The 12,320-nt window shown below is 39.5% G+C and overlaps 1 protein-coding gene across 1 annotated transcript in view; it reads left to right on the top strand.

Annotated features, from left to right (window-relative positions):
- Nucleotides 1–12,320, top strand: part of fndc1 (fibronectin type III domain containing 1) — a 183,658-nt gene that overhangs the window by 128,927 nt on the left and 42,411 nt on the right. The window contains exons 14-15 of the mRNA XM_059986090.1: nucleotides 1,992–2,075; nucleotides 10,713–10,838. Of these exons, the coding sequence (XP_059842073.1) occupies nucleotides 1,992–2,075; nucleotides 10,713–10,838 (210 nt within the window). The remainder of the gene's footprint in view (nucleotides 1–1,991; nucleotides 2,076–10,712; nucleotides 10,839–12,320) is intronic.

Below are 12,320 nucleotides of genomic sequence, written 5' to 3'. Positions count from 1 at the left end.
GTTCAACTCTGAAACACAGTGATGCCAGAAGACACTTGTTACTTAAAGCCTGTAAATGGTAATATTTAAAAATACAAGCAATTTTAATATTCTGTAATTGTAGTCACAAGATCTGGCATCCCAGCAGTACAATGGCAAATTATCTCCAGGCTGTTTCTATTTTAAAGCATTCTGATAAACTTTGTGCTTGGTGAGGTCATGCCAACAGTATCGTTATGAAGTATTTCACTTTTCGGATAGTGTTAGATAGGATGCCATGTAACTGACAAAGAACTCTAAAAGTTGGCATGAATATGGAATTGGCTAATGGAAAACAGAATCAGGATAGTGCTGTGTAGCAGAGATCAAGGCTGGCAACTCAATAATTTCCAGCCTATTTTAATGACTTACTTGACAAGTGTACTTTTGCTCTCTTTGCTGATGATGCAAAATTAAATGGATTGGCAAAGCATAAGGAGGACACTAAAAATCTAAAAAGTGATATAGAAAGGTTAAGTGAATGGGCACGAAGGTGATGGAAGGCATGTCTTGCAGGGAGAATAGGAAGCTATGCAGTTCAAATACAATATTTAAGACTCAGTTTCTTAAATTAAAATTCATACGGGGTTGACGATTATTCCTCAGTGAGTACATTGCCAACAGGGAATTAACATTCCGTTCAGGAGATAAATAAACATTAATTAAGTTTCCAAATATAGTTTGACAGCAGCATGATATTTTTGCTCTTTAGATTTTCCAAAGAGGAAAATTTATTAATATCACACTATGTAATTGTTTCTTATTGGTTTTAGTTAGTGGAAATAGAGAATTTGTTAGGTTGACCAACCATAGTACATTCATTAATCAGCTCAAAGGAGCTCCATTGAAACAATCAACGTAGTTCAGTATAATATATAAACTAGTTTTCTTCAGAATTGAATTCATAAATCCTAATTACAAGAAAATAAATCAGTAATTTTGAATCAAAGCAGGATGTATTGGATATAATGGAGTAGGTCAATCAGCATTAGTAAAGAGTTAAGTCATCAATTGTTCTGATGAAATATTCACCTGGAAAGAATATTCCAGCTGTTCTTACAAGAACTGAGAAGCTGGGTATGTATTTGTAGCTCTTGAGAGTAAAATCTGAATAAAATTGTTCTCTGTTACTGAAGATTATCAGAAGAGTATTTTGCAGGATTTCTGGTGATGAACTATTTCTAGTTAAATGAGCTGTCCACTGAAACTATTTTCTCTGTAAAATCGAAAATGTGCTGCAAAAATAGGAAATATATATTTCTCCTATGAAAATCATAACTGGCTTGTTCAAAATAGTTACATTTCTGTTAAAAATATGGTACTGTGCAAACGTCTTAGGCACATATAAATAGCTAGGGTGCCCAAGACTTTGGAACAATACTGTATTTGTCAACGTGGGGTGGAGAGTGAGTTTTTAAACCTGGCAGGTGCAAAGAATGCTGGGAATGGCGAGGTTGGAGTGCTGTAGGAGGGGTGTTGGATAAGTGACAGAGAAGGAGTGCCAGGGGTAACTTATACTGTGGGTGCAAACACCCCAGGCAAGGTCATCTGATTCAAAACGATTGGTTTATTGATTATTACAGGATATCTTTCTGGTGCTTCCTTTTCCCATCCCTCTCCCTTCCACTTTTCCCAACTATGATTCCCTTCTCCCTGCCCTCTTCCCATTCCCAATCTATGATAGAGACCCATGTCTGAATCAGATTTATCATCACTCATGTATGTCACAAAATTTTTTTTTTTTTTTGCAATAGTGGTATAGTGCAATACATGAAATTACTGTTGTACTGTGCAAAAGTTTTAGGCTCGCTACCTCTATCCACACACACACACACACACTTTTGCACAGTACTGTATATAGAATAGTTTAATTAGAACATGTAACTGTGATACCATACAGAAAATTACAACTGGCCTACAGCAATACGAATTGTCACTTCATTTTTTTTTGTGTATTTGCACAATTTCAATAGAAGAATCTTCAGGGATGGGACCTGATGTGATGACAACAGTTTCCATGGAAGATGAATTTCTGGATTCTTTAGACATTTTTGAAGGTACTGCCTGGGTGTGGGTATTTCTCTTTTTGTGCTGCACTTACAGTACTGAAATTCCTGTGTGTTTTCCTCAACATTGCTACCAAGAATATGTACTTAAATCAGGAGTCCAAGTGCAGTATTTCTTTATTTTAAGAGTACCTTTCTTTTAGTTTCAGTGCTTCAAATGCATTCATCAGGACAGGCTTGTACTTGAGAGACTATTGCAGAACATGATTGAAATGATCCACTAGGAAAAGATCACAAATTTGAGATCCCTGCTGGCTTTATGATCAACGGAGGATTGGTTCATGCTTAGGACTTTAACTACTCAATTTTCTTTGCTGAGTTTGATCTTCCTTGGCTTCTGGAATTGCTTTTCTTCTGGAGATGCAAGTTGTATGTTAATCAGAAGAAATCAATGTCCTTCTGACATAGTGTAGGTAGCTGAAGGAATTATCTGCTAATTTAGTGCACCTGATAAGAAATTGCCTTTGTAGTAGATTGGAATAAAATAGAGAGAATTAGATTAAGATCATTTTGTCAATAATATGCATTAAAACAAATAAATAACTTGTATATATAATAAAACTCCTACCAAATTTTAAGTTTTTAAATGACGATTTTGTTGGATTTACACCTTCGTAAGTTTTACTTTACTTGCTGAAATAGTTCTCATCAGTTCTTAATTTTGTTTCAAGTTTCATGTTGCACTGCAGAAACAACTTGGATATGTTCAAGCTTGCTTCCATGTTTCTGCTGAAATCTTGAATTATTCTCTTACTTACAAATGAAATCTGTGATAAGATTAGGTGGAAATGAGTTCCAATTAAATGCCTTCAAAGACCGAGTATAAAGGCTTTGTTGGCTGTTTTGTTCCTTGTTCAGATTTCTAATCTGCTGGCAAATTGACATGTGGCTTAGTGGTTGAGAAAACCATGCTGTTTCACAATTCATTCCGCAATTAGTTGTCAGAAGCAACAGTTATTTTAGCAAAGAGGAGACATTGAGTTCTAGTTCACCACAAACTCGTATACTTTAATCATTGCTATCTTCAACAGAGCTGAGAAAAATGGAGTCTTGCCATGTCAGGGAATCACTGCATTTGCACAAATGATGAGTTTCTGATTCCAACCGTCCACTGAGTGAAAATGTTCTTCCTCAGAACATTCCACTTCACTCTAAACCTCTTACTACTTTCCAAAAGCAATGATGTTACTATCTACACGATCAGTGCTCTTTATAATTTTGTACACCACCTATCAGATTTCCCCCTCTTTGCATTCCTGTAATCTAAGGAAAACAAACTCGGTCGATCCAGACCTTGTATGTAATTTGCTCCTCGCAGTCAACATTCTCTCAATCTCCTCTGCACCTTCTCCAGGACAATCCTTCCTGTAATCCAGAACTGTAAACACTAGTCCAGTTGTGGATTAAGCAATGTATCTTAAAGTTGTGAAAAAACTTCCTACTCCTATGGTCTGTGCCTTGGCTAATGAAGGCAAGCATTTATTATGCTGTCTTCACCATCTTATCTCCCTCTGCTGCCACCTTCAGGAGTCCTAGTGCTTGTGTCATAGATCCATGAATGTTGCCATATTTGAATGTTTTAATTATTGATGATTGTTTAACACTTGGTCTCTTTGAAGTATGTTTAATGCAAACAGAAATAGAACATCGGATTCTTGAACAAAGAGGCTTTTATTAGAAAGCAGAATGAGCTATTTTTATTACCAGACTCACAGTTTCTCAGTAGGTCAACATGAAGCAAGAGGAATGAGAGCTTATCACTCAAAGTTACAGGGGAATATTTAGGATTTTGGAGGATTATGAAATTGGAAAGAAATATTAATAAGAAAAATGTGGCCAAATTTTTAAAGTAGTAAGTCCATGTATTTTATGTTCCACTGCAGTGGAAGGTTATTTCTGTTTATTATTTTAATGGTTAATAATTTAGATTCATTGAATAGTACAGCATAGAAACTGACTCATTAGCCACCTATGTCCATCTATGTCTATCAGAAAGATCCCATCTCATTTACCTGCATTAGGGCTATGAGCTTATTAAATTGGCCAATCCTCACCAAGGGTGCTTGAAAAGAGCTACTTTTTAATCAGGGCAAGATTTTGAAGGCTGAGTTTCGTGGCACTTTTTCTGATTTGAGGAGTGACAAATCAGCAAGTGGCAATGCATAAAAAGAGTTATCTTTCCATCAGGTCCACGTTCATGATTTAAAAAGCAGAGCTTTGAACCAGTTTTCTCTGAGTTGGACAGACAATCCACACCAGGGGTGTGAGAAAGGAGCTGCTTTTTAATCAGGGCAGTGATTGAGATTTTGAAGGCAGAATTTTGTGGCAGTTTTTCTGATTTGAGGTGCGACCAATCAGACCAATTCGTTGGAGAGGGCCAATAAGAGTGGTTTGGGTGTGGTTGGAGTGGTGGCTATTCTTTCGAAGTGTGCCTGTCTTTGGAGTGGCTTTGGCTCTTCAGGCTTAGGCAAGATCAGGTTTAGGTGACGTGTATTGTCTTGTAAGTCTCTCTCTCCCTCCCCCTCCCCCTCCATTCCTCATTTATTAGGGCATAGTAAATGAGTGAGAATGGCTCCAGGGACAGTGCTCTATACTGTATGTGAGATTTCAGAAGTCTGGGAATAAATACATCTGCATCAGGTACACAGAGTTGCAGCTCCTGAGAGAATATATTAAGGAAATGGAGCTGCTGCTTGACACACTTTAACTCATTCAAAATGCAGAGATGCTAAGGAACTTGTGAGTCCTTGTCCAGGACACCCTAAAGGTTAACCTCCAGGTTGTGTCAGTTGTGAAGAAGGCAAAGGCAATGTTAGCATTTATTTCTAGAGGAATAGAATACAAGAGCAGGAATGTGATGTCGAGGCTCTTTAAGGCACTCATGAGACCACACGGAGTATTGTGTGCAGTTTCTTATTTTATAAAGGATATACTGACAATGGAGAGGGTTCAGAGAAGGTTCACGCAAATGATTCCAGGAATGAAAGGGTTACCATATGAGGAACGTCTGACAGCTCTTGGGCTGTATTCCCTGAAGTTCAGGAGAATGAGGGAGGATCTCATAGAAATGTTCTGAATATTAAAAGGCCTGAACAGATTAGATATGGCAAAGTTATTTCCCATAGTAGGGGAGTCCAGGACAAGAGGGCAGGGCTTTAGGATTGAAGGATGTCCATTTAGAACAGAGATGTGGAGAAATTACTTTAGTCAGAGGGTGGTAAATCTGTGGAATTTGTTGCCGTGAGCAGCTGTGGAGGCCAAGGCATTGGGTGCATTTAAGCCAGAGATGATAGGTTCTTGATTAGCCAGGGCATCAATGGGTATGGGGTGAAAGATGGGTAGGGATGACTGGAAGATCAGCCCATGATTGAATGGCAGAACAGACTTGATGGCCTACGTCTGCTCCAAAATCTTATGGTCTTTTTCAGAGAATGAGAGAGTAATAGCAGGAGCTACAGAGAGGTAGTCACCCCTAGATATCAGGAGAAAGGTAACTGGGTGATTGTCAGAAGGAGATGGGGAAATGCACAGCCAGTGAATACACCTGTGGCTGTTCCCCTCAGTAATATATATACGTACCATTAAGGGGGACAACCCAACGGGGCGAGTCACAGTGACTGGGTCTCTGACACTGAGTCTGTTGGTGAGGCTCAGAAGAGCATAGAAGTGAAGAGGACTGCCGTGTTGATAGGAGATTCCCTAGTCAGAGGAACAGAGACAAGGTTCTGTGGGCATGATAGAGACACCCAGATGGTATCTTGCCTCCCTGGTGCCTATTGTGGATGGAGCTAAGGAACTGCAAGGGTTAAAAAGTCCCTGATAGTAGACCCCAAAACAGTAGTAAGGATGTGGCCTACAAATTACAATGGGAGATAGAAAATGCATGCCAGAAGGGCAATGTTACAATAGTCATGGGGGATTTCAATATGCAGGTAGATTGGGAAAATCAGGATGGTGCTGGAATCCAAAAGGGAATTTCTAGAATGCCTACAAGATGGCTTTTTAGAGCAGCTTGTGGTTGCGCCCACTAGGGGACTGGCTATACTGGATAGGTTGTTGCGCAATGATCTGAAATTGATTATAGGACTTAAGGTAAAGAAACCCTTAGGGGAAAGTAATCATAACATGATCAAATTCACCTTGAGTTTTCAGAAGGAGAAGCTAAAGTCAGATGTATGAATATTACAGTGGAGTAAAAGGAATTACAAAGGCATGAGAGAGGAATTGACCAGATTGATTGGAAAAGGCACTGGCAGGTATGATGGTAGAGTGGCAATGGCTGGAATTTCTTGAAGCAATTTGGAAGGCACATTATATATACATCTCAATGAGGCAGAAGTATTGTAAAGGCAAGATGACACAGCTGTGACTAACGAGAGGTCAGGGCCAACATAAAGGCCAAGGAAAGGGCATGTAATAGAATGAAAATTAGTGGGAAGTTAGAGGATTGGGAAGCTTTAAAACACCAACAGAAGGCAACTTAAAAAGTCATTAAGAAGGTAAAGCTGGAACACGAAAGTAAGCTAGCCATAACATTAAGGAGGATACCACAAGTTTCTTCAAATACATAAAGTGTAAAAGAGAGGTGAGAGTGGATATTGGACCACAGGAAAACAATGCCGGAGAGGTGGTAATAGGGGGAGGGGGGGGGGATAAGGAAATGGCAGATGAATTGAATAAGTATTTTGCATCAATCTTCACTGTAGAAGACATAGTAATGTGGTGGAGTCAGGTGTCATGAAGTCTATGAAATTACCATTACTAGGGAGTAGGTTCTTGATGCATTAGTAATGATCTTTCAAAAATCACTAGATTCTAGAATGGTTCTGGAAGACTAGAAAATGTCACTCTTCAAAAAGGTAGAGAGGTAGAAGAAAGGAAACTATAGGCCAGTTAGTCTGACCTCAGTGGTTGGGAAGATCTTTATTAAGTTTATTAAGGGGGAGGTCTCTGAGTACTTGGAGGCTAATGATAAAATAGGCCATATTCAGCATGATTTCCTCAAGGGAAATCTTGCCTGACAAACCTGCTGGAATTTTTTGAGGAAATAACAAACAGGAGAATCAGTCGAGAATCACTTGATAGAGTGGATGTGGAGAGGATATTTCCTATGGTGGGAGAGGCTTAAGACCAGAGGACAGTCTCAGAATAGAGGGGCGTCCTTTTAGAATGGAGATAAGGAGTAATTTCTATAGCTAGAGAGTGTTGAATCTGTGAAATTTTTTGATACAGGCAGCTGTGGATGTCAAGTCTGTGTGCACATTTAAGGCAGAGGTTGATAGATTCTTGATTGGTCAGGACACGAATGGATATGAGGAGAAGACAGGATATTGGGGCTGAGAGTGAAATTGGATCAGCCTTGATGAAATGGCAGAGAAGACTCGATTTCTGCTCCTATATCTTATGGTCTAAATGCAGTGATAGTATCTGATTCCACCACCTCTGGAAGCAAATTCCTGATACCAACTGTTCTCTGTGTAAAATAAAAATTTTCCCCCCAAGTGCCCTTCAAAGCTTCTCCTTCTCACTTCAAATCTATTCCTTCGTATTTTTCATATCTCTACTATGAAAAAAATTGACAATTTACCTTATTGGCAGCATTCATAAGCTTGTATACAGCTCATCCCTCAGCCTCCTTTATTTCAGTAAAAGCAAACACATCATATACTATCCATATGACCAAAATTGCTGAGTGAAAGAAACATTCTCGTGAACCTTCTCTGCATGCTCTCCAGCGCAACTCATCCTTTATGTAGTGTGGGAGACAGAAATATCTAGTGTTTCATAAGGTTGGAACATAATGCCCCAACCTTTATTTTCTGTACCCAAACTTATGAGTGCAAGCACGCCATTGTTCTCCTTCCTCTTAGCTATCTGGTTCCATTGGCTGTGCAAGTCCAGGGAAGACAATTTCTGACTCCGCCAGGGGTGTGAGATGGTGCGAGCCTATCCCGAAACTCCCTGTTTGTGTGGATGCTGAATGATTCGTATTCTGTTACAAATAAGTACCACGAAATAACAGATGGTACACCGCATACAATTAAAACATTTAGCTTTATAATAAATTTGACTAAAGGATTGGTAAAGAGAAAACAAAAAAAGAAAAGGGCCCATTTTAATGAAGCAGTCTAATGTGCACCAGTTGGAGCGCACAGTTTCCCCTTCACCGATCCTCCTTTGATCTCACCCGGGCTTCGTCGAATCGTGGACCCGTTCCGGGTCGAATCCTAAGACCTCTTCTGTCCGGCGACTTCTCTCTTCCTCCTCTCGAACTGAAGCCCCAAGCACAAACTTAGTGTCCCTCATCAGGGATGAAACTTCCCATAAAACTTCCCATTAATTTGGCCATCCTAACTCGTATCTTTACACAATTCTTTACACAAATCTGGCCACAATTCTCATATCTTTATCTTCAACAGTAACCCAAACAAGCAGCTTGCACAGAACAGATATGAACCAGGGCATCACATTTTTATGTTGCCACTTTCAGGGAAATCTGGACTTGAACCCCAAGCTCCTTCTTTTCATCAACCTGCCTTTTCATTAGCTGCCTGACATTAACTGGAGACAGTGGTGCTAGAAAGTTAGTGAATTTTGCAGAATTATCTCTATTTTTACATAAATATAACCCAAAATGTGATCAGATCTTCACATGTCCTAAAATCAGATAAAGAAAACCTGATTAAATAAGTAACACAAAAAGATAAACACGAGAAAATCTGCAGATGCTGGAAATTCAAGCAACACACACAAAATGCTGGTGGAACACAGCAGGCCAGGCAGCATCTATAGGGAGAAGCATCAGAGGGAGATGAAGAACAGGCAAAGAGTGATTGTGAGAGGGGCAGAGAGAGAAGATAAAGGGGGGGGGAGTAAATAAATAAAGGATGAGGTAAGATAGGGAGGAGGGGCATTAATGGAAGTTAGAGAAATCAATGTTCGTGCCATCAGGTTGGAGGCTACCCAGACGGAATATAAGGTGTTGTTCCTCCAACCTGAGTGTGGCTTCATCTTGACAGTAGAGGAGGCCACAGATAGACATATCAGAATGGGAATGGGATGTGGAATTAATATGTGTGGCCACTGGGAGATTCTCTGCCTCTCTCACAATCACTCCTTGCCTGTTCTCCATCTCCCTCTGGTGCTCCCCTCCCCTTTCTTTCTCCCTAGGCCTCCTGTCCTATGATACTCCCCCTTCTCCAGCCCTGTATCCGTTTTGCCAATCAACTTCCCAGCTCTTAGCTTCACTCCTCCTCCTCCTGTCTTTTCTATCATTTCAGATTTCCCCCTCCCCTTCCTACTTTGAAATCTCTTACTATCTTTTCTTTCAGGTCGTCCTGACGAAGGGTCTCGGCCTGAAACGTCAACAGTGCTTCTTCCTGTAGATGCTGCCTGGCCTGCTGCGTTCCACCAGCATTTTGTGGGTGTAACACAAAAACATTATACTTGTTCATTTCTTTATTGAGAAAAGAGATCCAATATTACATGTATTTTTTGGGAAATGTATGGGAACCTCTGGGGTAATGCCTTCTATAAAACACTATTTGGAGTCTGGTGTTTCAATCATTGAGATAAGCTTGGAGGTGTGGGTTGCCCTATTAAAAATAAGACACACAAAGTCAGGTACTGACAAAGCCTGCTCTTCTCAAGAAAGGTCTCTTTATGAGCACCATGTCTCAATTAAAACATCTTTCAGAGGCCCTCAGCACAAGAATTGTAGAGATGCATGAAGCTGGAAAAGGCTGCAAAAACATTTCTGAAGACCTGAGTGTTCATCAGTCCATAGTAAGAGAAATTGTCTTACCAATGGAGGCAACTCAGTACTGCAGTTACTCTCACTAGGAGTGGGCATCCTGCAAAGATCACACCAAGAGCACAACATGCAATACTGAAGGAGGTGAAAAAGGGCACAGCAAAAGACCTGCATAAATCTCTGGAAATTTCTTAATAGAAATGTTGTGGAAAGACTAGAAACAAGCAATTTATGCAAGGAAGCCCACCAGCATCCCAGAGTTGAAGCTATTTTGTAAGGAGGAATGGACTAAAATTGCTCCAAGCTGATGTGCAGGACTGATCAACAGTTAGCTTAAATGTTTGGTTGAGTTTATACTGTAGAAGGGGGTCACACAAGTTACTGAAAGCAAAGGTTTACATACTTTTTCCAACAAATACATGTAATATGGGATCATTTTTCTCAGTAAGTGAACATGTATAATGTTTTTGTTTATTTATTTAACTGGGTTCTCTCCATCTAGTTTTAGGACGTGTGAGGATTTGATCACAATTTTGGCCATATTTATGCAGAAACAGAAAATTCTACAGGGTTCACAAACTTTCTATCACTATTGTATGTATGTAACCTAATTTGACTTTACAAAATACATCACCTCACACTGGTTGGGATTGTATTCCATCTGCCAATGTTCTGCCTAATTTTGTATCTGATCTGTATACTGCTGTAGCTTGAGACAACCTTCTGAGTTATCCTTAAAGCCATCAACTTTTGGGTTATTTGCAAACTTTCAAATTATACAGCCTACAACATGGTCTAATATTCTTGGTAAATTTATCAGGTGTTAAATGATCTGATGTCATAAACATTTTAACATTTTTATTACATTTTCCTAGGATTTCAGCTGTTTACAGCGGCAACACCTACAACAGCTGAGTCTCCAACAGAAATAGAGTTTGCTAGGCCATTCAATGCGATTCCACAATCAGAGTTTGATGCAGCTGGAAAAAGACGATTCACAGGTGTGTAGTATAATTTTTATAGGTTTTTTTTTAATGTGCATGAATGTTTTTCACATTTACTCACCTGTATTAAATTGTGTTCACCTGTGAACCATCTGTGCTTATTGATGACTTAACTTGTGCTGTTTGGGAATTTCTTCGAACCACTTGGGTGATTTCTGGAAGTGAAATCTTGATTGTCAGCAGAACCATTCTCACCAGTGTTGTAGTTGTGAGTGACCTGTCTTCAAAATCAGTCAAAACGAAATAGGGAAAAAACCCTTACCAGCTCTTCACACCGCATTCTGCATTAATCAAAATTGCCAATGTTACATAATTCTCTATTATTGTAATGTTTTGAAACATACATTAAACTTTTAATCAAAGCAGAGCAACCATCAAAGCTTAAGCAATTAATCCTCTCACTCTCTTCCTCCTCTTCCTTAACACTCCTCTCCCAGCTCTTCCCCCTGCTTCTTTCTACATTCCACACTATTTTGTGCCTTTTATCCATCTCTCCCATTCCCCTCCCCTCTGCCCCCATTCTTGCCTGCTCTTAATGAATGTGATAAAATTGTATTAATATACCTGTGACAAGACAAAAGTGCATCAGTTCATAAAGTTTGAGTAAACCAGAACTTAAAGGGCTGACAGTAAGGCTGCTATGATAAAAACATGATTTTTTCATCCATAAACATATGTAATCAATTTTAACCATCCCGCAGAAACTTTCCATTTGACTATAACACATTGTCGTCATTAAATTCAGTCTTCTGGAATGTACTGTAGGAGGTGATGAGCAACTGATTATTCAAGGGCTTCTAACTGATATACACTTGGGAAGTGAAAGACTGCTTTTATATGTTTTGGATCTGGTCCATTCGCAGTATATATTTGTATGTATCAGAACAATGATAACACTTGAACAATGCTAATTTGCATCCATGAGCTTTGGAATATTCTAAAGGTGTGAAAAATACGATGATAAAATAAGTAATTTAGCCTAAAAATAAATTATCTGTGATCTCAGTTTTAATCATGTAATGGCAACTGTGAGAAAAGGAGTATTTAATATGTATTGCACTCTGTCTGCTTCCACTCTCACAAAACTTGCATTTATTTTGCGTTTTTAGTTTTTGAGAGGAACATTCTCCAATAGGTGAATACTCATAAGATGTCAGGCCCCAATGGTGTACCTGGCTAAGCATTGGAAACATGTGCCGACCAATTGGCTGGAATGTTCAAAGACATCCTGAACCTCATTGCTGTGGCCTGAGGTTCCAACCTGCATCAAAATGGAAGCAATCGTACCAGTGCCCCAGAAGAGTAGGCTGATCTGCCTTAATGACTATTACCCAGTAGCATTCTCATCTTCTGTGATGAAGTGCTTTGAGAGGCTGGTCATGGCTAGAATTGGCTCCTGCCTGAGCAGGGACCTGGTTTTGCTGCAGTTTGCCTTCTGCCACCACAGGTCGGAGAGCAGTCAGTGCAGATTTGTAATGA

The sequence above is a fragment of the Hypanus sabinus genome, chromosome 12 (genome assembly GCF_030144855.1).
Source record: "Hypanus sabinus isolate sHypSab1 chromosome 12, sHypSab1.hap1, whole genome shotgun sequence".
Lineage (NCBI taxonomy): Eukaryota > Metazoa > Chordata > Chondrichthyes > Myliobatiformes > Dasyatidae > Hypanus > Hypanus sabinus.
This window is presented reverse-complemented; position numbering and strand designations above follow the sequence as displayed.